The sequence below is a fragment of the Agelaius tricolor genome, unplaced genomic scaffold (assembly GCF_023055355.1).
Source record: "Agelaius tricolor isolate 1412-34295 unplaced genomic scaffold, bAgeTri1.0.p SCAF_25, whole genome shotgun sequence".
Taxonomy (NCBI): domain Eukaryota; kingdom Metazoa; phylum Chordata; class Aves; order Passeriformes; family Icteridae; genus Agelaius; species Agelaius tricolor.
Window position 1 is genome coordinate 4,075,363 of NW_027269285.1, and position 26,557 is coordinate 4,101,919.

General features: G+C 48.1%; 2 protein-coding genes across 4 annotated transcripts in view; one reads left to right on the forward strand and one right to left on the reverse strand.

The window, feature by feature from the left end:
- The first annotated feature begins 135 nt into the window (after positions 1–135).
- Positions 136–4,043, forward strand: ABHD15 (abhydrolase domain containing 15). The gene is made up of 2 exons (XM_071447995.1): positions 136–1,053; positions 2,273–4,043. The coding sequence occupies exons 1-2, from the start codon at positions 194–196 to the stop codon at positions 2,748–2,750; spliced, it is 1,338 nt and encodes a 445-aa protein (XP_071304096.1). The 5' UTR covers positions 136–193; the 3' UTR covers positions 2,751–4,043.
- TAOK1 (TAO kinase 1) overlaps positions 2,794–26,557 on the reverse strand; it is a 68,159-nt gene continuing 44,395 nt past the window's right edge. For 2 of the 3 annotated variants that reach the window (XM_071447992.1, XM_071447993.1), the window contains exons 12-20: positions 26,205–26,408; positions 24,892–25,026; positions 24,060–24,296; positions 23,174–23,302; positions 21,420–21,623; positions 20,689–20,928; positions 16,728–16,940; positions 15,475–15,657; positions 2,794–11,983 (exon numbers count right to left, since the gene is read on the reverse strand). In XM_071447992.1, the coding sequence (XP_071304093.1) occupies positions 11,522–11,983; positions 15,475–15,657; positions 16,728–16,940; positions 20,689–20,928; positions 21,420–21,623; positions 23,174–23,302; positions 24,060–24,296; positions 24,892–25,026; positions 26,205–26,408 (2,007 nt within the window). In that variant the 3' untranslated portion in view covers positions 2,794–11,521. The remainder of the gene's footprint in view (positions 11,984–15,474; positions 15,658–16,727; positions 16,941–20,688; positions 20,929–21,419; positions 21,624–23,173; positions 23,303–24,059; positions 24,297–24,891; positions 25,027–26,204; positions 26,409–26,557) is intronic. The other variant, XM_071447994.1, reaches the window with a different exon arrangement.

Genomic DNA, 26,557 nt, shown 5'->3' on the forward strand with positions numbered 1-26,557 from the left:
CCAGGCAGGGCTTGGCCACGTGTCCCTCCCGTTTCACCCAGTCCCCTTGGCCCTGCTGGCGGCCGCTCACGCCATCCCCGGCACAGCCCTGCTGTTTGCCCAGCCCCGGGGCTGGGCTTCCCCAGCACGGCCCCGCCATCGCTCTGCGAGCCGCCGACCATCGGGGCTGCCGGCTGAGGCTCCTGCCGCCTCCATGCTGTCCCTGGAGGGTTTGGTGGCCGCAGCCGCCGTGCTCATGGGGCTGGCCCTCCTAGCTTGGTGCCTTTGGGCAGGGAGGCTGGAGGTGCCTGGAGACGTGGGAGAGGAGGACGAGGAGGAGAAGGAGGAGGAGGAGGAGGAGGAGGAGGAGGGGATCCCCTTCATGGCCGAGGAGGGCTCAGGGCACTGCCGGCTGCTGTGCAAGCCCTCGGCTCTGGCCCAGCACCTGGTGCGGAGCCTGGGGCGGTCGGCGGCGCTGCGGGGGGGACGCTGGCCGTGGTCGTGCTGGCCCCGGCTCCAGATGCTGTGGCAGCTCCTGCAGCCACCTGAGCCGGAGCCGGTGGTGGCCCGTGAGCTCCTGCAGCTGTCCGACGCCGGGCTGGTAGCCCTGGACTGGTTGGTGGGGCCGTGGGGGGCTGCGGGTGGCGGCGGGGGGGTCTCCAGCCCGGTGCTGCTGCTCATTCCCAACGCTGCCGGGAAGGTGACGGGGGGGCTGCTGCAGCTGGGGCTGCGGGCGCTGGAGCGGGGCTTCATCCCCGTCATCTTCAACCGCCGGGGCCACAATGGCTGCCCCCTGACCACCCCCCGGCTCCAGCCCTTCGGGGATCCCGGGGACCTGCGGGAGGCTGTGACCTACCTGCGGTGCCGGCACCCCTCTGCCTCTCTGCTGGCCGTCAGCGAGGGCTCGGGCTCGGGGCTGCTGCTCGCCTACCTGGGCGAGAGCGGCTCCTCCAGCCGCCTGGCCGCCGCCGCCTGCCTCTCCCCCATCTTCCGTGGCCGGGACTGGTTTGAGGCCAGGATGCCCTGGCTTTACGAGTGGCCGCTGCTCCTCCACCTCAAGCAGGGATTGAGCAGGTCAGTGCAGTCCCTTGGGCTTGGGGAGGTGGATGGGGGTACCCCGGGAACCCCTCGGTCATCCCTGAGGGTATGCATGGGGTGGGTGCTGCTGCCGACACCAGGAGCCCCACTGCAGAGGCAGAGGTGCTGAGGGCAGCAAAATGTGCTGGTTAATGAACACCAGCCTGGAGCTGGCTGCCATGGGGCCAGATGGGCCACCACGTGTGTCCCCAGCCTGGCTGGGGCAGCTGTATCGTCTTGGGGTTTCTGAGCTGGGAGATCTGGGGCAGGGTCTCACAACTCTTGCTGGGAGGAGTTGGTGAAGCCCCCGTTTGGTTTTGGACCCTGAGGGGTGAGTGGGGCTGGCCCCTCTCCCTGCACTGCCCCTTGTCCCCAGCACCTGACCCTCCTGTTGGCCCTGGGGGGGGACTGTCATGCCAGCCCAGGGCTGGGCTGGGGGCTGTGACTGCTGCTGTCCCTTCCCAAGGGGTCTGGGTTCCCTATTGCCCAACACAGCCAAGCTCGAGTGGACCAAGCACTGGCTGAGACAGGAGACAAACTGCCCGGAGCCAAGGCCTTGAGCAAGTGGGCACTTCCCGGGGGGGTGCTGAGAGATTGTGGGGGTAAAGGGACCACCATCTGCAGGTGGCCAGATGGGAGCCAAAAAAAAAACCGCAGGTAAACTCCAGAACGTAGGGGCAAACAGGTGACAGGTGAAGCTGCAGGAAATCTCAGATGGGTGCAGCAAGGAACAGTGCTTACTGCAGGGATGGGGTGCTGGGGGTGGGCAGCAGGGAATCTCCCCCTCCCTATTTCCCGGTTCCCACTGCAAATGCTGCTGTCACGGTAACGAAGCAGGAGCGCCGGCCGTCTCCCGTTGTCATGGCACCCGGGCTGTGCTGTGGGGACCTTCCAGGATCCCTGGCAAGGGGCTGGGATGGGCCTCCTAAGCCACTCTGGGGTTGGGGCAGTCGAGGTCACCCCTATTCCTCTGCGTGCAGGGCCCGGTGGGCCCTGTCGAGCAGCCCATGGGCACACAAGCTGGTGGCACCCCTATGGCAACATCCCTGTAGCCCCCAGCTCCAAGTGACACCCCTATGACCCTCCACCCCCACAGCAGCACGCCCCAGCTGCTGCCAACATTCTCTGTGGCCCCCATCCCAGCATCCCCATTGCCCCCAGCCCATGGCAGCACCCCTGCACCTCCAAGCCCACGGCGGCCGCCCCATCCCTGCAGGTACGCGGGGGCCCTGGCCGAGGTGGTGGACATGGACAGGCTCCTGGGCAGCCGCTCGCTGCGGGAGCTGGAGGAAACCCTCTTCTGCCGGACTCGGAGCCGCCCCACCAGCTGGGAGAGCTACTGGGAGCGCAACGAGCCCCTGCGCGACGCGGACGAGGCGGCGGTGCCGGTGCTGTGCCTCTGCAGCGCCGATGACCCCGTGCGCGGCGCCCCGGCCCGCAGCCTGCCCCGGGAGCTCTTCCGCAGCAGCCCCTACTTCTTCCTGCTGCTGACCCCGCACGGGGGGCACTGCGCCTTCCCCCGCCGGGGGCCGGGGCGCTGCTGGGCCCACGAGGCCGTGCTGGAGTATTTCAGGGCCATGGCCGAGTTCCTGCGGACGGAGGAGAGGAGGAAGGGGCTGCCGCGGCCCCGCAGGTGGGGGGGTCCCGCGGTTGAGCCCCCCGTGTTCACCTGGCAGAGGTCCTACACGCGGTAGCCCCCCCTGGGGCAGAGTCTCACAAAGGCAGGCAGACACTCCGTGTACTAAAATTACTTTATTACAGTTGATTTTTTTTTTTAACATTTCCTTTGCTATGATACAAAGGATACTTACAAACAAAATATTACATATGACCTTATTTTTTTTTCTCTTCTCTTATTTTCTGACAACTTGGTAACAGCTTTAAATGCACAATCTATACAATTAATACAGGTTATATATGAGCTATAATGTATGTTGAACCAGAAGAATACCAGAATACTGACAATATACTGTACATTAAGCCTTACCAGTTAGTGCTCGTGGCATTTTCTACAAGAAGGAAAACGCACACCTGTAGATTCACTCATACCAGCTGGTGCTACCAGACACGGAAGCAAGAAGGAGTTTAATTCCCCTGGTTAAATCCTTCGTGGCCCATCACCGTGGTGCTGAGCCTGGAAACCTCAGACCAGTGTTCATAGTAAAACAGCAGATATGTGTGTGTTTTTTTCTATCTAATGCTCTGTGGCACAGCACGGCGCTGGCCGGGCTTGGCCATACCTGGATGATGCCCCAGAGCAAACGGCCATGGCACTGGGGCCAGGTGCTGGGTGAGCTCTTGCTGGGGAGCTGGACCTCCTTGGGGAGGGGGAGAGGAAGAAGAGGAAGAGGAGGAGGAGGAGGAGAGGAAAAGCAGCAACAGCTTTGCTGTCATCAGCAGGCAGCTCTTGGGTTTGTGCACATGAGCGGGCGGTCGCCGAGGGGGAAGAGCAAGCCCAAGGCATGGGCGCTCCTGGCACGGCTCCGAGCCCGGCCGCACACGGAGCTCGTGCCCGGCAAACCCTCCACGGGGTCAGGCAGCAGCTGCCCTGTGGTCACCTCCTCACCAGGAAAGGTTTGCTTTTGTTTTGCAGCCAAAGCCAGAGGTGTGTGGCTACAGGTGTGCACTTCCCCTCCTCCCGCCGGGGTCTACATCGCACTGATAAGGTTACATTTTTGTTTTTTATTTAATTTTTTTTTTTTCCTTTTTAAAGCAACCAGCAAGTGAAGCATTTTTTTAGTTGACTGGCAAAAAGACCTGGCATTTGCACAAAAGCTGCAAATGGAAAAGAGCCATCCCCTCCTCCCACCCGCTGCATCCCAGCCCAGAAAAATCCTAAACTGTTGGCGGAAGAAAGAAAAAAAAAACCACAACAGGGGTGGAGGAGAGGAAGGGGAGGGGGAACAGGTTGGAAAATACCAGGTTTGAGTTAACATTTCCTTGACTTCACACAATTCTTGTGCAAAAGAAACAACACCCCCCCCCCCCCCCCCCCCAACAAACAAAAAACCCAAACCCAGAAACATGCTGGAAATAATGAAAACAAATGGAAAGTAATATATAAAATTAAAAATATAAATAGGATGTCTGGCTGACTGGTAGAAGAATAGGTCATTTAGGTTACAAAAAGGAATATACATTCAAGAGGCTCTGAACCCAGTGGGGTAACTGATGTTAAACTTGTGTTAATAGTTAGGCTAGAATTCTCAAGTTTGTCTTTAAAATCTTCACAACACAAGCAAGCTATTTTTAAAAAATATACACTATACACACCTCACACAGCTTCTCTATCCGTATTACACACGTTACGCTACCCTCCCATCCACTACACCGAGGGGGGGTCCCACGGCCAAGGGGCCCGGGGTGTCCCCCCATCCTGTCCCGACCCCCGGCCCCGCGGTGGCGGTGGGGCAGCGATGGCTGCGGGGCCGGGCAGGTCGCTTGGCCCCTCTACATCATACCACAACCTTCTCAAAGCATTTACAAGTCACCAAAGGGCTGTAGCCTTTTATGTTATACACACTTCACTTTGCAACGTTAATTATTTACATCAGGGCTGCCCCCCCCCCCAATCTTTTAGCTGTTTCTAGGCAGGTAAAAAAAGTGTTCCTGTTCCAAGCAAAGCAGGGGGAAGAGCTGCGGGGGGTTAGGAGGGAAGAAAAGCTGAAGAAAGGAAGCGGGTGGTTTGCTTGCCAAAAGCCAAACCCGTACGCGCACGTCTGCCTCTCCTTCTCTGATCCTTGAATCCTTACAAGCTCCCATTCCCTACAACCTCCAGGACAACCAGACCCGGAGAGCACGGCCTCACCGGCGCTCAGACTCCTCTGCTCGCAGCTTCCCGGGATGCTCAGCACAGCTACTGACTCACAGGCTTGCCTCTGCCACAGGACACGGAGCACAGATCCTGACCACTCCTAGGAGCCCACCCCTCGCTCAGCAGCAGGTCTTGCAGGGCAAGCCAGCTGCAGTGGGGCAGGGACACCGGGACCCCCACAAGTCACCACACTGCACCCCCAAACTCGCCCTTGGCAGCTGCCACCAGGCACAGTCAGGCTCTGCCGGAGCCGTGCAGAGGCAGCGGCCGCCGACTTCAGCTTGTCAACAACCCTGCGCTGATTTCTGCACTCTGCTGAGCTCAGAGTTGCCATAGAAATGTGTGATCCTGGCACTAAAAGCAGGCAACGACCTCAAATCAAAGTCTTTTTTTGTTTTGTTGTTTTTTGTTTTTTTTCCTCCAGTAGATTTAGATGAACTCAGGCTTAAGACAAAAACAGTTGGAAGGGGAAAAACAGATCATTTCTAGAGAGATTGAAAAACATAGTCACAAGCCGGTATTAAACTGCAGCAAAGAACCTGAACTTGGTTCCCATTGAGTTCAGCTCCAGAGCAAGCTCGAAGCCACCGCTCTGTCCCTTGCACTGCCCTCCGTGCGGCACAGGATGCCCAAGGGAAGGAGATTCCACACAGCCATCAGGGAAAACCCAGCCGGAGGCTGGAAGCCAAAAGCCCCAGGCCAGTGGCTGTTTGCCTCCCCAGCTCGCAATATTTAAGCACAAATTCCTTACAGCATCACTGGACAAGTCTCGGGGATTAGGTGCATGCTGAACTACGACTGGCAATTACAGTAGCTTTTTGCTAGCTGGCACATACTGTATCTATAAATTTTAGTACAAAAACTTAAAAAATACAGAAACTAGGTCAATTTGTTAACTACATATTTACAGATAATTACAATTCTTTTCACTGACAATAATTAAACTAATTGTCAGTGAAAATTCAAACTGTGCATGTTCTGAGGTACCCGTACTCAAGGGTGGGGAGCGGGGCAGGGGGCCAGAGGGGCGAGGTGGGGAGAAGTTTCCCCCCAGGGTTTGTTCACATCCGTGGGGGCAAGGCTCGGCCCTCCTGGTTCCTGGTCTCACTGTGTGCACTCAGAGAAAGCAAGGAGAGCGGGAGCTGATATTGGGGTCTTATTTTCCCTAGGACATGGCTTAAGGGTGTTTTGAGGATGCCAGGCAGGTGCAGAGCTAATGGTCATGAACCAAACTGCCTTCTCCCCACCAGGGAGCCTTCAGGTGAAGTGCAAGTATTGAGATCCACAGCTCAGTGGTTAAGGTGCTTGTTTGCTGGCAAATCCGATTTACTAAGTCCCTCTCTAGCTGACAAAGGGCTCTCCTTCCCCCGGAGGAGGGGGCAGGGATGTAGCAGGCAGCATCACAGCCCCAGTTGGCTGAACTTCATTGTGCAACAGGAACCTGGGTTATCTGCTGCGACTGCTCCCTGGTGGGGTGATGTTTACTAAAACCACTAGATCTATCAGGTTTTCTTATTTTCTGGCTGTAAACAGCAAGCCCCAACCCTCCAAAGCGCCTGACATACAGTCATCAAAAGACTTCGGCTCAATCGATTTGTGAAAGTGCAAACTCAACCACAGCAGAGGGACAGTGACCAGCATCCCTGCCTAGGTATCCACTGCTCCTCTGTCCTTGGCACGTGGTTCTGGGCTCACTGCGGGCCAGCACTGGGGTGGGAACATCCTACAGGCAGGAGCACAGGTAAAGACACTACTCCTTGGGAAAGGGTAAGAATGACCCAACCAAACCCAAGTCTCTCCTAAAAAAAACTTGCAAGAGACCTTCCAAAAGGGACAGGGGGAATATTGCCTCCGAATTCTCCAGTAGCACAAAGAGGGCCCAGGGTTGACATTCTGCTGAGCTGGTGGGGCATCCTTGGGGGAAATGTGTGACCTGACACATGCAAGAACTGCTTATCCCCTGAACTGTCAAATGCCTCCCTAAGATGGGGTCTGGAGAGGACAAAGGAGAAGGTCAGAAGGGTCTTCACAGCTTGAGGAGCTGGTGGTGTCCAGCATGGCACTCGCCCCCCTACTATGAGAAAGACCAGGGCAAGATTTACTAGAACTGCAGAGCAAGCACCCAGGAGAGGAACAAGGCTGTCCACTGCTGGCTGGACTTGAGTGACGAAGCACACAGGGCCTAAGCAGAATAAAGAATGGACCAAGAGCATCTCTGTGTGTATATATGGATGTATAGACCATAAGTCTCTAAGTACACACACATGTACTTAAAATCTTCCAATTTAGCTTCTCTTTTGCCCCTCCACACAAACTAAGAACCTCCAGGTATCAGCCACACGCCAAGGCAGCCAGTGTTCAGAGCAAGCGGCGGCTCCACCTCAGGAATGCCAAAAGCCAGTGCCGGTGCAGCGAGCCAAGGCCGTGCCGGGCTTGTGATCTTTCATGGCGAGACGCAGCTGGGGACTCTGAGCTCAGCCTGCTGAGCACTTCACCGGCCCACTCGCCGCCTCCCCAGCAGATCCCTACATTGCCTCCACTGCTTGCCTATCACTAAACCATCTTGTTTGCTTCTCTGCCGCCTTGTGACTTTCTGGTACCCTCAGGAAGCTCCCTTGTCTCCTTCAAAGCACACCCACAGCAGCTACCTACCCTCTCACGCCCCAGAAAAAGCAAGCTGCAATTACCAGGGCTGCACTTGAGCGAGGGCTCAGCCCTAGCACAGCCTGTGCCACGTCTCTGCCCTCGCCCCGAGAGCCCTGCTGAGGGGGTTGCTTTTGCTCACAAACAGGAGCGCTAAAGAACAGCAGAACTGAAGTGCCCTGACAGAAATGCACAGCATGAGGTGTGTGTGCACCTATACCCACACACACGTACATACAGAGTATATAAATATATACAAATGAGATACCATATATATATCCAGAGAGATGTGCGTATTCAACAGAGTAATGGTAGACAGTGGTACGATAGGATTTATTGCCTCTCAAGAAATGGCACGTAAGCAGGGTCGAGGGGCTGGGAGCCTGGAGGCGAGGGGTCCTGGGGGTTTAAACAACAGCACAGCCCCAGGACTGCCCTGGCTGCACCCCCGTGCAGGTTACAGCGAGTGTGCAGTGCCCGTTCTTCTGGCGCAGGAGGGCTGGGTGGGACACAGAGCGATGCCAGCCTGGCCCTGAGCCAGGCAAGTAATGGCTGCAGGGAATTTTTCTGTGGAAAGTTTGGTATCACACCATGTATTTAGTTGTTCAACCTCTTTGAAGTTCACAGGCTTGGAGGGAATGCAGGTGAAACAGAGCTGTGGCCTCCATTTCAGTGCTGCATCCATGGAAGAAAGCATGTAATGTTCAACATGGAAGGGAGAGGTGGCTGCTGGCTCCCTGGGACCAAGGAAAAGAAGGAAAATGTGGTCCCTTTCACTGATTTTAAATAAAATCAAAGGAAATTTGAATCAGAAAGAGGTAAAAATGCTGGCTATTCTGTCTTTTTTCTGTCTCTGGGCTAAGCTACACCAGAACTTCAGGTCTTTGCAGAGGGGAGAGAAAAATAACCACAGAAAAGAGATTTCAGGGGTCAAGCTGGTGATTTAAAATACTGCAATAAAGTTTGCAAGTAGTCCACACAGAAGAGTTCCCCAGTGTTAAATATGAACTTAAGAAATTCAAGAGAACATCTTTGCTGAGGTACTGGAGTAGTTTCCACAATTTACAGATTACAGTAATTTTAAAACTGAGGGCATGACTGCAATGAGTACAACACAAAACAATTGGCCTTACTTTTAAAAACACTTTACTTTTAAAAATAAGAGTTTGCAAACTGATTCAGAGAGTGTTTGCATCTCTCTAGTGCACAGTTGTTCATGTATCTCAGAAATAAACCTGAGATACATTAAAATTCTGAACACCAAGGGCCTCCTCAAATACCTCCAAGGCACAGCCTGACCCTGAGTTCCTCTGGCTACAGCTGTGTAATGAGGTGCTTCCTCTCGACATCAGGCAGTTTTGGGACAGCTTTTCTTCCCCCACGTACACACAGGGACACACACATTTAGACCAGTTGATCTGAATCAGTTTTTGCAAACTATTTTAATTAAAATATTAACTTGTTGGAATAGTCCAGGTCTGCACATGATATACATGTAAAAATGGTTACTACACAATTCTTTTTGAATACAAAAAAGCCAATATGGGATAGCCATCATTTGGATTCAGCATTCAGTCATGCTTGACATTACACAAATAGATGTGTTGAGAGAATTCTGTTGAAGTAGCTCAATTTAAGCCAGAGACTTTGACCAAATTCAAACCATAACAGAAGCAGAAGAATGAACCCACTGAACTTGCAGGTATAGCCTGTCCCCACTGTAGCTGCTGCTGTTTGAGATAGAGGAGCTGAACTCAAAACGCTGTGTTAGCACCATGCTCTGGGCACACCCTCCACAATCACATGGTGAACCCCAATACAATTTTGGCCTTTCATTTTGGTTTTGTCTCTCCTTCCAAACCTAGGAAAACACAGGTACCTTTCCTAAACGAGCTTCGCTTCATTTCAACAACACTGCAATGCAAAAGAGTGACCCCAAAACATCCAATTCCACATAAAAACATAGCAGAGGAAAGGACAGGACAATTCACAGTCACCACTTGCCCCCAGGAGCATCCAGAGGCACCTCCGTGGGACTCACACCTCCTCCCAGGCTTCTGTCAACTGTTAGTACAACAAAACTCCTTACAGAGGGGCTGCTCAAACATGTTTTGGTGGAGTTTCCATCTTCAATTAGAGTGATATGCTACATCACAATGCTAGAAATCCCAGCTGGATTCACCAGACACTGGCAGAGAGTTGAGGATTGGGAGTGGATGTTAATTTAGCTAACGAAAGAACGCTGCCCTGCTGAGTACTGAACAGCAGCGAGACACTATTTACTATATAAATATGTCACGTGGACAAACACATTCGGAAAACCTCGCTTTTGAGCCCTATAAACATATTAAAGGCAAATCCTAGAGTTAGCAGCTAGTGTTTTCTTCAAGATGATTAGTGTGCAAGGAAAAACATTTACAAAGAACCCTGGCTGGTCAGTCCCCAAGACGGAAACCTTTGCCTCAAACCAAACTTCATCTACCTGCTCTTCCCACAGTCCTGGCTGACTGAGACCATCCTGGCACTGGCATGAGAGCGTGGGGGCATCTCTGGTTCCCAGCACTAAGGGATGACACGATGCCAACAAAGTCATTCAGTTATAAGACTCCCTGACCTTTTATCACTGTATGGATTTCACAACCTCCTTTGTTTCCTTTCAGTAGTACAGCAGCTCCAATGAGCCCTCTGGAAGTAGTGCCTTCTCACATGGTGTGATACGCTGCCGAAATATCACAGCATCTCTAGGGACTGTAAAAGTTGTGAAGTATTGCAGCAATGAAAATAATAAAAAAGGAGCCTCACATGCAGCAAGATCTACAGTGGTGATATGGGTTAGTCATCAGCTGGGAAAGAGTCATTGGCTCAGCTCCTCCTGGTACACCATGGCAACTAAACATTTCAACAGTTGGCTACACGCTACATGTAAACAGGAAATTGCAACAAGCCAAAAAGGTAATAAATCGGTGGATGTAGTGTAATAATGAAAAACCCGATCAATGGCATTTTGTGACTATGGCATCCTTCAAAACACCTCTGGCATTTGAGACTGATTGGCTGAAAGTCTAAACATTTCTGAATGGAGCAAAAAGGACTACGCGGGGCTCCAAGAATTATTCTGATGCTTAGCTAAAATGAGATGTCACAGTATTAGCTGTACAAGTGCATTACTTATGCTCCTCTGCCCAACCTCATCTGAGCTACCAGCAGCACAGTCAGGGAGTGCCAAAGCAGATAGACCATTTCAAACATTCCTAGCCTGTTCCCCCAGACAGGTTTACCTACAGAGTTCTCGGGAAGCTGACCAGTGCCTTCTGACAGAACGTCACTTCTTACACGACACGGAGCGCGCACTTGGGTAGAAGGGCCCTGTTGAGCCCTGGTGTCTCTTGGCCTCTCTTCTCACCTTCTTCCTCACCTACAACTCTTTGAAAATGCCTCTTGGCAGAGGCAATACCCTAGAAATTTATCCAATTTAATGACAAATAAAAATGGAACAGAAGATCCAGCTGTTCCTCCCCTGGATGTTGGTTTAAAGGCAGCTTGCCTGGTTTTTGCAGGGTGGCAGATCGAAATTCATGGACATGGGAAGAGGTCTCCATTCTCCCTCAGACTTCCTACATGGATGGCATGATGAGGGCAGTCTGAGGCCCTTCTGTCCTGTCAGTGTGATGACCACCAGCCAACTCTTCTGACTAATTGCATATATTTCTCAGATGCCCTCCCAAGACCCCTCCAAAACGTAAAAAAAAAAAAAACAAAAACCAACAAAAAAACCAACAACAAAACAAAAAACCAAAAACCACCCCCCAAAACCCTGCAGCCAAATACTATGACATCCCAGTTAGTAAACACAAAACGTAATGCTTTACAAAATGAATACAATATTCCATGTGCACCCAGCTTCCACACGTCAGCACCGCACTGAGGAGGCTGCTGGGCTGGTGTCTGTAGGCAGTTTCTGTTGGCAGACAGCTCCAGTGGAATTGCCACCCTCAGTTATTGTTTAAGTTATGTATAAGACATGTGTGAACCATTGGATATTTGTGAAGTAACACTTGTGCTCCTGCTCATGCCCTGCTCCGTCCGTCCCCCAGAAGCTGTCCGCCTCAGAGCCTGGGGGCTGTTGCGGACCCCTATAGCACTACTTCGAGGTACCCCCTGCATGGGCCCCGAGGGGTGACCCCATGGCTGAGGTCCACCTTGCATTGGATGGCCCCAAGCTTGCGGTGGGCCACCCATGGGATGACCCCAGTGAGGTCCTGCACCCCCAGTAGGATTGTGGGACCAGCCAGAAGCTCCCGGGTAGCTGTGGCTGAACGCCTCGGGGGAGAGATTAGAAAGAACCATATTACTAAAACCTAGCCTCATGCTTTCTGAGTCAAAGGCTTCGATCTCGCGAGCTTGGCGCTCCAGCAGGCTTCGTATCCGCTCGGTGCGCTCATTCTGCAACGCCAGCATCTCCTCCTCAATCTAGGAAGGAAAAAAAGAGACAGTCTGTAGCAGCAGGACTGGCACAGCCTCTGGAGGACCTGTAACAGCTACTGAGGGACTTTCCCCTGCATTTGTGCAGGAAACTGGCTCTAGATCAGATATCCATGGACATGCAGTCTCTTTTGAATACAAAAGGGTGAATTTTTTAAGGGTTAAGTTTCAAAGACCCACATAGCCCAAAGTATGGTGAACACCAGCTGGAGGGTGTTGGTCCCTGTTCCCTGGTGAATACATGAAATTTGAGGGATGCGAATCTGAAGTTTGCACTGATACCAACAGCTTAACATAGATTAATCTTCTGAGATATAGCAAAGTCTACAGCTTCCATAGATGCCTACTGGGAAAGCACCTTCAGGTACAGCCTGCCAACACAGCTTATGGTGACCTTCACTGTTTGTAGCTGAATCTAATGATGATTATGATGATGACTGCTGTTTTCTCTAGGATTCAAATGCACAAGCCCACATTCAGCTTCCTCTCTAATGTTCACTGGCCAGATTTTCTTAGCTCATGTATTTATCACCTCCTATCTACCCCTTCCCTAATTTGGTTTTCTCATATTTCACTGCCCTGATACTTTTTCCAGGGTGTGTGGCTGAAGGACATAGGCAGCGCTGTTTGAGTCGTGTGGCAGATTATTAGTTAGATGATATGCAAGCTGGCAACTCCAATTTCTCCTCCATAAGACTGTTCCAAATTGGTTTCCAAGACTACTTTGGTAGGAGCACTGGGATCAGCACTGTAAGTACTGAAAACACAGGACTATGGCCTCCTGACACCCATCAGACAGGGATGAAAGCCTTTCTTATTGAAATCTTTGCAGTCAGGTGGAGAACCAAAACCCATTATCTTCTTGCCAGCACTGAAAAAGCTTCTTTTGGCCTCGGTGAAAAAGACCAAATGGAGAAAAAAGCAGGAGCCAAGACTTTCAGCACAGCTCACTGGCATCTCCCTGCTGTCAGCAGCAACATGGCCAAGAGGTGTTATCTGGGTCTGTGCTGAAGGCACCAGGCAGAGCCTTGTACTTGTAAGCACTCTCTTGCCTGAGTCAGGGAATATGCAAAGCAATTTCATCTGGAATTGAGGAAAATCTGCTCCAGCATGAGTCATCTCCTGAGCCATTTGGGGCTTTCAGAAACTCCTTTTCCACTTGCCTGTTACTCTAGGTGAGTGACAGACTGCACTGAGCAGCCCTGCTCACTATTCTTGCTGAAAGCCACAAAGGCAGTGGAGGAAGAAGGTGCCTTCTCTAACATTAGCTCTTTAAAATGCTCTGCTTGTTTTTTTCCTGTCCTGCTATCTAAGTAGAATCCTCCTTTCTCAATGTCTTCAGCATGTCACCATTTTCAGTCTCAGTGACAGTGTAACACACAGGACTTGGTGCAAGTGAACTTCACTGAAAGGCCTGACACTTTGTTAAAGTGACATCACTCAAACCACTCTGGAAATGAAGTGTCTGAGGCATGTGGGAAGGAAATGACTAAATTTGAACTCTTTTAAACACACTCTTGGGACATGCTCATTGCTGGTGCAATACAAACAACATTTCACATCAATGGGGCTTGGCTACTCCCTCCTTACTCCAGGGTCGGGCATGACACACATGCTCTGGTGAGTTATGGTGATGGGTACCACCAAAAGTAAAGGCAGCCTGCTGAAAAGGAAGCAGATTTCTATGCATGCACTAACTCCTGGAATCTGGTTTATTATTGAACACCAGGGACTGACTTTGCCACAGGCTACACATTTATTTGTGCATATAAATGCAGACATTCATCTTGTGCACATACCTGCCCTTTCTCTGGCTGCCAGCTTCAGTTAGCACATGCCAGCAAACACCAGGTGACATCACTGAGGGACCCACACCAGAAAACTCACAGCTCTTAGTTCTTACAAAAACAGAACATCACCTCTCCTCCCAAAAAATACCCTGCAAAAGAATGATGTGTCTGCCTCTGGACCCACATGTTTGCCCTTGAGGCACTGCCAAGTGACTGGAACTCCACCAAGGTCTCACTGCTGGTGCATGACCTGTGATTTTCATGTGCCAAGACTGGACATATTGCTACAAAAACCTATGAAAGCTGAAGCACCATCAATTTTTTTGCTATTCTAAGGCAATATAGGGACACAAAATGAAAAACTACGCTAGGTGATATTTTTATCTGTTTTTTTCTCTCTGTGAAATAGTATTGTTAAGCTTCCTATCCCCATTACCGATGCCAAATCCTCCACAGGGGTTTTCCATGCACAGAGACTTCAATCCTGCTACACAATGGAAGACTTCTACAACATTATTGGTTGATGTGGGTTTCTTTGAGTTGCTGGCCTCACTGCAGCTTCTAACACAATCTGCAATATATGCTGCTCCCACAGAGCAGGGAGCACTGGCTCACTGTGGCACTTCCTCCCCGAGCTGCTCATGCCACCAGAGGGCAATGCACCTCCAGATAAATCCATACCCGTGCCAGGCTGTGACGGGAGCTGGGACCAAAATAACCAGCAGTGGTGTCTAAAGACAGCTATTGCACACGAATGACACACAGGAACTCTGCTTTCACAGATTCATCTATTTTCTGAGAGCAATTGCCTCCTTGCAGAGACCAAAGCCCAGCAGGACTGTGCTGCCTCCCTGGGGGTGCTCCCTCCGCTGGCCGTGAGGTGGAGCAGTGCTCTGAGGAACATCCCCATCCATCCATTAGCCCCTGGAAGAATGTCAGTGTAAAGAACCTCGAGGCCACAGAGTAATCGCCCCTAATTTATTACACACTGATGAACAAAATCGGGAAATGTGTGAATGGCAATGGCTGACACTTATAGGGCAAGTCCAAAGGGAAAACATATCCAGGAGAAAGGCTGACAGTTTATTTCCTCTCACCAGTTTTTGGTGCATTTCCCTTCCCTTGGTCTGTGTAGGCCACTCACAATTCTACATACATATCTAGCACTGCACCTGCAGCAAACTTTAACAAGAAGCACCTGAATAGACCTGAATACACTTTAACAAGAAATACCTGTAGCCACCTACAAGCTGAGACCTGAGGAGCAGAAGATGCACCACACCTGTGGCTCTGGCTACTTGAGTTTGCTCACAAGACACATAATTTCATAGGGACGCTGCAGCCCCCAGCCTTAGGTTGTTACTGTCTGCTCTCTGAGAGGCCAGGGAAGCCAATCTCCAGCTCAGAGACAGAGAGTACAGTTCTCTCTCCCTTCTGCCCAGAGAGGCACATCCCCCTCTGGCACACTTCAGGCAGTTCTATCCCAGCCAGAAGCTGCTCACACAGGAGGCCTGAGCTGGCAGAAGTTTAGACTATGTGTCACTGAGCTTTCAACCCCAGAGAGACAAACACCCAAATGATCTGTGTTACTATATACAGCAAAGTAAGAGCAGTTTATCTTTCACTGATAAGTGGAATTTAAGATCTGAAATATGGAGTGTGCTTAGGATGCTCACATGCCCACTTTACCTTCTGCTCCAGGAGGGCCCGGCGGAGGGACACCCTCTGCTCAAGATCACGCAGCTCCCGATCATGCTGGGCCTCTGCCTGCATCTTGATTTTACTCTGATATGCGTTCAGCAGCTCCAATTCTTGCTGCAGCTGCATCTTCAAAACCTGGCACTCTGCTTCCTGTGCCTCATCCAAACGCAGCTGGGAAAGACAGACAATAGAGACATTTCACCATGGGGTAACCACTGCTGACACTCCAGGGGAGGACCGCGGGGAGGGGGAGAATGGGCTGGGACATTGTTTTCTTAGCAATACAATTGGTCTCTATTGTACTTGGCTTGGCTGAACAGAGGACCTATAGTGACAAAGACTGGTGACAGTGAGCCCACAGCACTGATGCAAGTGATGCTGATGAGCAGTGGCGCCTCAGGAACCACGATCCACACTGCAGAGACCAGACTGCTGGAGGTGCAAACATCCTTAGCTCTCCTTTTGCTAGAGGCACAGAGAAGCTCTCTTGCTCTATTCAACTGGATTAACCAATTACCTCTACCCAGGAGACTTAAGTCCAGAGCCTTGCAAATGCAGGACTTTGGGCACAAGGATTTAATGAAATAAACCTAAAAGCAACATGATACTGAACTTTTAACCTTCCCATCATAAAAGAAGCCAGCTACCCTGCCTCACAGTGTTAAATTTGTGTACAAAGTGATGTGAGCAGGATGCAATATGCAAGAATTGCAAAGAAAAGTGCACATTAAGCTGTAGCAGGGATTTGAAGCATTGCTCATGTGGTCATTCTTTAAAGAAGGAATCACAGAACTTTCACAACACTTTGACGTCAGATTTACAGTCAAAACTGTGGACTCCTCCATGACTCAATGAGCATCTTCCACCGGTGGCACATGCTTGGGTTGGTATCATCAACAAATCAAAATCTAAATGAGCTAAGACAGCCAGTTGCACACTATGTAATGATGCTCTAACAGGGATGTTTATGTTGCCACATTTCATGCAAAAGCAGTTCACTGGTCACACAGATGTATCACTTTGCATCTCTACAACAGCAGCTTCAGCTTCAGCCTGCCTGGAGGGGGTGGTAGGTCTTTCCTCTGGGTTTGAACTCTGCTTTCTGAACACAGAGGAAGGACTGTGCAGGGAATGGCGTGTGCAGCAAGGAAGCAGAGAGCCTGCTGTCAGGATACAGAGCGGTTCAAATGCAAACATCCCTCTTTGGCTGAGGAACCCTGGGTCCCTCAGAGGCGACTCACAGCTTGTGTAGAGAGCATTTCATTAATGCTGTGATCATACTGCTCAGCCAGGATAGCCAGCTTCCGGGTCTGCTCCTCCTTGAGCCGTTTGAGGACAGCTTTATGTTCACTCTTTGGCGTGGTCTCCAGCAGATGGTTTCTCAGTGCTTTGTACTGTCTGGTTTGGATCTTGCATGTATCCTGAAACTGCTTCTTTATCTGTAGTTCTTTTGACTGGAAAGATGGAGGGGACACAAAGAAAAAAACCAGCATGTTTCAAATGAGCGAAATATCCATTCAAATGGATATTTAGGATTACATTAAGGATATGAGTTCAAGAATCCACAAATGTATATTAACATCTACAGTGCAAGGAGGGAAGCAAAATACACAAGAGGCAATGACTATTGCTGCAGCTGCTTTGACACTGCTACTGTGCAAAACAATTACAATACAGACACTTTTATAACAAAGCTCCAGCCTAAATACAGCTGTCTCTGCACAAAGAGCCTCACATTTGTCACTGGACTGAATCCAGTCTTGGGTGCTGCTTTTCAAGAAAAGTTCTTGAGGGACAGGACTAATATTTATTAGCACCAAAAGCCATACTTACACGACTGTGCTTGTATGGCACATATATATGAACAGCACTTAATGTTATGAAAAGAAGCAGATCTGGTGCATGGGAAAGCACAGGAAAAAAGAGCAATGCTTTTTCCATTGAGGGTTTGATGAATATAAGATGTATTCTAACCCTTGATATTATGAGCCTGGTTTTCATAAAGAAACCCAAAAAAGACTAGATGCTTTAAAATGTACACCACAAAACAGGAGTATTGTGTTGGTCTAGCAAACAAAACAATTCCCCAGTCCCAGTGGAGACTTACTGGAAATGGAGTTTTCCTCCCTTTGCACTTGCTAATATCTCTGTACTGTTTAGAGACATAGCTGTGATTGAACAAAGGGTTGGGGAACACCAATCCTGGAAAAGGTATCGGGATCCAGCTTTGCTGTATGACCTTGAAGAAATTATTTTTTTTTCTTTTACCTGCCTTCAGAGCAGCCTGTGATGTTTAACATGTACTAAGTGTTTTAAGATCCTGAAAAGGAGAGTGTTCTGGAGTTCTCTGTATCTTTCTATGGGATGGCTGGCAGGGATACTACTAACAAAGCAAAACCCAGAAGTGATGAGTGATGATGGTTAATTGATGGTCAAGTTCACCATGGTAAGAATAAACAAATAAATAAATAAACACAAATCACTAAAATCAGACATGAGGGCCTTCCCATTGTTAGGCACCATGCCAAATACTGAAGCACTAGAGGCACAAACAAAGCACAGGACCAGACTCCTGTTGGAGTAAGTTGGAAGAGCTCTGGGATCTGAACCAGTGAGGCAGATCAGATCTCTGTGCATGGCCAAATCAGCCCCTCCACTGCCTGCTCCTGGCACCAACTCAGGGCTCAGCAGGGCAGGTGATAAGCACAGCACACAGCACTTGCAGCCACCTCCAAAGGTGCAGTGGGATCAAACAACACCCCCAGCTCAAGTACACTTTGTTGCACAAGACAATAACACTTTCCTAACCTATTGCAGAGAACAGGACAAAGATGGGTTTCATTCAAATCAAAACATGTATCATGAAGAGGAATGCATCGCTTTTAACCTTTTTAAATTTCACAGAAAGTTATTTCCTTCCAGGAAACCTTTAAGGTTGTGTCTCACTGCCCTTAAGGGAAGTGTCAGCAGGTTACACATTCCCATCTGGGACCTGGTCACAGCAAAACACTATCAACCTATTTTGTCCTCATTTTTTGTGAAGTCTTGCTTGGACACCAGACTGTTTACAGGCTCCCAATCCAAAGGCTTTAACAACAGGAAACAGAAGGGAGGGGTAAGATTTCCAGTCAGACTTCTGACAAGATCATTTTGACCTAGTATTGTGAAATACCAGCAAGAGGGTATTTGCATCACAATTAACACACTTGAAATAATAACAGCCGTTTTCACTGAAGGGTGAATTCTAGTTATGGGTCCTTCTGGTGCTGTCATAGAACAGACACTGACCGTTAAAAACCTGCTTCCAGGACAAAGGGCCTCACTAAATAACAAAGGGAAAGCCTGAAATGTGCCCTTGAGGAAAAACGTTGCTGGGGAGAGAAACTGAACAAATGGTCAAATTATCTATTCAATTAAGAATACTTGCCTGCATTAGTCAGAGGCAGGAGAAGGAGTTAATGCTAGAGAACAGCCTCGATAAAGAGGGGATTGTGCTACAAACCCAACGGTTGTCCAGGGCTCTGCTGTTAGCACTGCCTGTTTGCAAAGGTGCAGGATTGACAGCTCAAGCCTGAAATCCTTCACTAATCACAGAACAGCCATGCAAAGCAAAGTGCAAGCTTTCCATGCTCCCTGCAAAATGCTCCAGCCCTGTCCTCCCTGCAAAAGGGAAGGATTGCAGAGTCTGCAATGGTGTGAGGGCAGCCAAGCCCCTGCAGCACAGAAGTACCACAGATCCTGCTGCCAGGGAAGGAGAATGGACATGCTGCCCACTCGTGTTTGCACCACATCACCTTGGGGAGGCAGAACTCATTCATGCTAATCTCAGAAGGATCAACCTAATACAGCTGCTTCAGTTTTATTCAGCTCAGAGTGCAGCACAGCTTCCCTGTGAAGTCATCTGCTATTTATACACTATATCCTTGGAGATTCTCAACAGTGATCAGATGGTCCCTTGTTCTCACACAAGCCAGGTTTTCACTATTTAATATTATTCTAATATTGACAAATCAGGTATAATTTTTTCTTTTCTGAAGTTGTGTTTTCAAGTTGGTTATTTTCTCTGTAAGAAGATAACTTGCAGGTGGTGAAAACTAAGTCAGATGGAAAATATCATGAAGAGGAAAGATGTAGAACAACAAAGAAACCCCATGCTCAGTATGCCATACACTCGTTTTGTTACTGGCACAGCTGAACACTGGGTGGAGAGAAGAAGTCTGCCTCCTCAAAGGAAATGTACCAGGCAGCTTGGTGAAAGGCCTTATACACCCTTCTCAGACACTTCAAAATAAACCACTGGACTTCTTCGGATGAAGTGAAGGCTTAAACAAAAACACTAAAAGCCTCAATCACAGAGGCCCCATAATTCTGGTCAGCCACCAGAGCTACAAGGGCAGCATGAGAAACCCAGAGGAGACAAACAGCAAAGGTCAGTGCCAGGAGCTTCCTGAGGACACTGCACTTGGCTGGTGTCTCTCTCTTCCCCCTCCCCACTTGCCACCATGCCAGCTTTAATATAAAAACACTAACCAGGTGAGTTAGCCAAGACTGAGAGTGAAGTTCATTTTGATGCACACAGCAACACAAAGCTTTTGGGTTTTGTTTTTAAATGACACTGCTTCATTACAGAAACACAGATTTTATTTTTGTATATGGGGGAGAGAAGGATCAGAAAATGGTGTAGGAGGGGGAAAAAAAAGCATACTGTGAACATTAAATGCATTTAAAACTACCCCAGAAAGGAACAGGCATTCCTGAGAAGAGCTTTTCAAAGAAAAGGAGGGACTAGTGCTGCTGTGGCCTGCCTGTGGCCTGCCTGCAATACCCTGTAACACTGATCACCACTAGGTGCTCTTCAAGTTAACCAGTTTCAAATTAATCACCTTGGCCCTGCCCGCACTGTAAAACGGCTGTAATGGACCACTCTTCCATGGACCACTCTTCCACGGACCACTCTTCCACTACCACCAGCTTGAATGGGAGTTCCTACATCCCTTAGTACCTTCTGAGTACCTTCAGAGTACCTACACCACTTAGTACCTCTAGAGCTCCTACACCACTTAGCACCTGCAGAGCTCCTACATCCCTTAGCACCTTCAGAGCTCCTACAGTACTGAGTACCCCTAGAGTTTCTACACAACTTAGTACCTCTAGAGCTCCTACACCACTTAGCACCCTCAGAGCTCCCACACCCCTGAGTACCTTCAGGCTCTTGGGCTGCTGCCGGACCTCCATGACGTGCTTGCGGCGCAGCTCCCGCTCGCGGCGCTTGTTGTACTCCAGCTGGTTGGTGAGCTCGGTCTGGTGCTGCAGCCGGATCAGCTCGCAGCGCATCTTCTGGATGGTGCTGAGATGGCGGAACTCCAGCTCCTGCATGGACTCGTGCTGACGCAGCAGCATGGCGTGCTCCAGGTCCTTCTGTGTCTGCCTTTTGTTTAGCTCCTAGCAGGAGGACAGAGGGAATTATTAGGTTCTTTGTACTTACTTGGATTTCCGTTGACAAAGTGACATTTCACTTTGTTCACAAGGGCATTTCTCATTCCAAGGCATCTGAGGACAGACCACAGAGTTTCTTGGTCTTATCAGCAGCAGACAGCAATGCCACCGGTAATTTTTCCTTCCTCATTTCACTTTTCTTCTTCCTGTTCTAGATGCTCAACAGGATTCAGAGTAAGCATTTTCTGTTAACTGTTGTGTCTGATGACTTTTTAGACCTAACAGTTCTCCTGCAATAGGGCATTAACGTGTACATTGGATGCCACAGGGATGACCAGATGGTACTGCAAAGCATCCAACCACTGTTCTACCAAAACACTTTGGATGTGGTAACAAACACTTCTGTGTGATTTGAGCTGGAATTCAGGTGCTCCTGTGAGATGCACGTCCCACAGATGCATCCATGTCTCATCTCTGCCTGTTCCCTGTTCCCTTACCTCCCGAACCAGGTCCTGCTCCAGGTTATGGCGGCCCAGGAGCATCCGTCTCTTGAAGCGGCGACACTCCAGCTCCAAGTACTGCCTCTGACGCCTCAGTAAGTTGGCCTCTTCTTCTGCCTGGAAATGCTGGATGTTCTCCTTCTGCTTAGAGAGCCACTCCTGCTTCTCCTTCTTTGGAGTGCTCTGGTTTTCATTCAGCTCCTGATAATCACAAGGTGATTAATTGTGGAATAGTTACATTAAGATCTTTGGCCACAAACTGGACAGACCTGACTAAGAAACTACTGAACTATGTTCTACTCTCTCTTCTCAAGGTTGGTGCCATCTCAGCCTCTTAAAATACATCACATCATGTAAGGAACACTAAGAAAATACCAAGAGACAAATCACAATGGAACAGATTCAACTACAGCTTTTTTTTTTTTTGCACTGGCCAAAATACCGGTTTATGTATGTCCACAGTTTCCAGACCTATGTATCGTGTCAAAATGAGGGGTTGCTACTGAAAACCCTTGGAGGTACTGCCATACTGCCTGGTAAACATTTTTACAGGCTCCCAAAGGACTGAGAGAAGGAAAGTGTTCACGTCCTGTTGTTCAAACAGAACTCCAGCCACACGAAGCACATCAGTTAATAAAACTGATCAGAGCACATACCCATTTTACAGTAACTCAAGGCAGAGCTGCTCACTGAGATGCTGTAACTCACAAAAACAATGTAAAGAAGTTCACAGGTAAAACTTAGGAGTTTCCACATTTGTACTACATAGCTTAAAGTATCTTTGCCAAAAGACTCTCCTTGCTTGAATTGCATACTAGAGATGCCCATGCAGTAATTAAGACTTGTTGTGATACATTTCAACTGAAGTATGAGACAGAACTCCTCTGTATTTCATCAGTGTTTCTTGGTGCTCTGTGATCTACTGCCCACTTAGAAAAAGATTCTATGTTATTATAAAGAGCCCACGCTACTGTAGTTTTTGTTAGATCTTTCTTGGCTCTGCTGCTCTTTAGCCTTTTTTTTCTCCTAGGAAATGCCTATGTTTGGGAATATTTCCCTTTGGAGCAAGTTCCAAAGTTGTGTCACACAAGTTGATGGTTGAGCATTAAATGGTTCTTTCAAAAAAATTATTTATAGTGCTTACGGTTTCAGTCACTCCATAAAAAGAATCAGGAAGTTTGATTCTACGGTTTCTCTGCATTTTGCAGAGATCTTGATTTTCACTAAAATGCAATGATTATTAAGTAATTACACAGCTTTCTCCATTAAAATTAATAGTGCTTTACAGGTATTTTCCTTACAAAAAATGCAGATCATCTTTACTGCTCTGTTCTCTTGCTCCTGTACAGGAATATCATTGAGTGATACGAAACTTAACTAACTGCTGCAGGGAATGGCCACTACCCACAAACAACAATGTATGAGAAAAATCTTAATGACCTTTCATAAACTTTTTTCATTCCTTAGAATTGCCAACTTTGCATGTTTCTGGCTAAAAAGCAGCATTAAACAATGGAGAGGTTTGTACTTTCGCAAGATAAACATATAGTTACCAACAACTAACTAAAAAAATAAATTCTCTTACTCAAAGGTCAAAGAGATGAAACAAATATAGTACACACAGGACTCTGCTCATGAAATGAAGAACTCACTGCAATCCTGTGGAAGATCTGTGGTGCAGAGTCACTTTTATTTTCACATGCTCACCACTCTCACACCATAGCACACATTCCTCATTGGAGATGAGTTACCTCTTTCAGCTGCTCTTTACGGAGTTTATATTCTCTTTTCTGGGACTCCAGGAAACTGTTCAATTCTTTTTTCTGTTGGGCCTGAATATGCTGTTGGAACTTCTTCTCTTCGTTGGCCATCACTTTAGCCTACAGCAAATCCAGCAGCAAGTCAGTCTGAGTCCCAGTGGATTATAGCTCATGTCCAATTTCAGCCTCAAGACCCAGGATCACGGTAGTCACCACAATATTCACTACTTCTCTGGGTAAGTCCAAGTCAGAGGAGCTTGTCCTTACTCTCTCCTCATTCCCCATACCATCAAGGCACCCAGCAGAGTCCTTCTCCAGTGCCACATTCCCTCAGCCCTACTGTTCAGCTAATCTTGCCTAAAAAAGTCAAAACCTCATGATAAACTATATCCTCAGCCTTCTACTGAGAGACCAGAGATGAACAAAAATCAATAACTGCTGTAGGCAGCACCACTTCATTATCAATTATTTAAAAGCATAGTCCCCCCATATCCATACACAACTAGACAGTGAACATTTAAGTGTAGCTGGCACATTTCTCTGCAGGCTAATCTGCCTCCACAACACTCAATGGCAGGCAATTATTGACAGCACAGACATGGCAAGAGAGAGGAAAACCCTCAGTGTTTTTTTCTGGGGTCAGGATTCTAACATTCAGTACAACCCACTGCCATGAAGGACATACCTTTTCTCTAGTTACATAACCCCTCAGTGTAAGGAGGTGATGTATTAACCTTTTTCTAATTACCAATTTGCTTGGCTCCTGAGAACAAGACATCTCAGAGTCCACACTGTCATCTCTGCATCAGTGAGGCGAAGTGGACAATTCAATGTAATCAACAAACATGGGTTGGTCTGATAAACCATAACCTCCTACCTCTTTTTCCATGGCTGCTTGGTGCTTTTTAATTAGCTTTTCCATTTCTGCAGCAAAATTGTTACGCTGTGTTTCAAGATCTTTGTCCAACCTGAGGCGGTGCTCGTCCATCTCTGCCTTCAGTTTATTCTCTAATGCCATCAGTTGCTTCTGGTGCTGCCTTCTCATACGTTTATAGCCAGACATCTGCTCTCGGAGCTCAGAGTCTTGCTCATGTTCCTGCATTTGCCTTGTCACCTAGGAAGATAACCACATCAGGCCAGAGGAAGTTAATGCTGCTTAATCTGCTTTTCAGCAGTCTTCAAACCACAAAAGAAAACGATTCAGTTAAGAAATATGATTTTGTTGTAAAGAAAAGCACACATCCTAATGGCAGCAGAGCAGATTAAAAACTCAATTCTGCTGTAGGAGATAAGCTCACATGGGCTCCAGCAGAAAAACAGTACAATTGTTATAAAAATTGTTATAAAGCTGGTACTAAATAACGGCCTTTTAGCTTAATACAATGAGGGTGGATACATACACACACCCACAAATATTCACAATATGCATATGAAAATAAAAACCAGCTTATTATTATAAATGGTTTCCCATATTCTATGGGGCACATTGGATTTGAGACTTAAAATATTAAATATACACAAATTACATTTGCCCAGGTATCTCACTGAAGCTTTTATTAACCGACGCTAAATTATTTCAGTGCCAGTATCTCAGTCAATGAAGACAGCTCATATAGTGGTGATATTCTGAAAGCTCTGAGAAGTTGCACAGAGCTGTGTTCAAAGCATGCCCTCCTGCAGAGCTCTCCCCAGACCAGCCCTCCACGTACCAGTGACGCTGTGCGTATGGTAGCAAAGTGCTCTCGGTTCCGATAATGAGACTTGTGGCGAGATACTTGGGGAGGAGACTGGGGTTCTGATGCCCTTGTCCGAGGATCTGACTCCTCTCTGTAGTTCTCTTCCTCCTTACCAGCAAATATTAATGTCAGAGAATAAAGAGAAACTGTGTTACTAAAGATTTTTAATTTTGGTCTTTTTATTTGAAAGGAAGAAAAAAAGCGTTTTACTTTCATCAGCCCTGAAAGATCCTCCTGCTGATGAAGGTATATACTGCGAAAGGAGTTCTGATCTACGACCTTTGCTTTCAGAAATTTCAGACTGAATTTTTATTACTAAGAGGAAGATTACTAACCAAAGCTGAAAGTGAGGAAAAATAATGGAAAAGTGAAAGCTGAGTTAAACAGTTTACTGCAACACAACATAAAAGCTATAAAGTAGATTTTATCAAGTCTGAAAGACAAAAACAACATCTTTGTAATTCTGAAAGACAGAGGAAGATTTTCATTACACCCACTGCAGAAATACCTCAAAGCAAATTTTAAAATTTGTCACGGTGTATTCCACATTCTTATTTTGAGTTTGTCATTCATCACAGAGCGATTACTAGTTAGATATGATACACTAATTAACTCCCTGAGGAAATATCTGTGTCTTTGTTGCATATCTGGGCAAAGAACAAGACATTCTAGCCACACCTATCATCAGCCACGGAAACGGCAGTGCTTTGAGAAACGGAGTGGCAACACCTCCATGGCAAGAGCAGCCCAGCTCAGAGGGCACTCCCCAGCCCACCCTTCATCTGGCAGAGGGAAAGCAGGGAAGTGGTTTCTGCTGCTACACTTTATTCATTAACAAAATATTCAAATCAAGAGCTGGGAAGCTGAGTGCTGCAGAAATTAGTTCAGCTTCTACTGTAGATCCTGACTTTAAGAATTATATAATGAGGAGGTAAAAAGGGGAAGTCACACATCCTGTTGTCCCACAAGGCAGTGCTTATGCATGTTAAAGTCAGCCACCAAACAAACCTATCTACAACTTCCCATTCCAACTCCTCCTGATAAAGCTAACTGCTTTTGAAACAATTCCATTAGTCAAATAATTTTTAGTAAATTAACAAAAATAAACCATCTTCACAGCCACCTTCCCAAGTCTCCAGTGCACACTCATATATATATATATATATATTTGGGGCACAATAATATAAACTGCAGATAATGACTTGGGAATGGGAACAGGTGACTTGGCACCAAATTCTCTCCCACTTTACCCCTCGGAAGTCCTGCAGTAAGAATCCAGGGCTTACCGGCTTTAGATGAATGACAGAGCTGTTTGACATCACGGTGTGGTCCCCCTCCATCATATCCAGCTCGCTCTTATCATCCGAGGCATCTGGAAGACTGTTAACACTACTGCTTTGGCTACTGGCACTGATAGACATACTAGGAATGGACTGATTACTTCCAACACTGTTCACTGTTCCCGTCCTGCCCACACCATGATCTTGTTCCTAGGAGAAAGGAATTAGAAAGAAAATTCAAACCCATCCCAGTGGTACCTATGGACATTACCAAATGGAATATTCATTCTATTTCTCTCTAAAGGCATCCACCTGCCACGTCATGGCACTTTCCACCCTCCAGGCATTGCCATGAAACG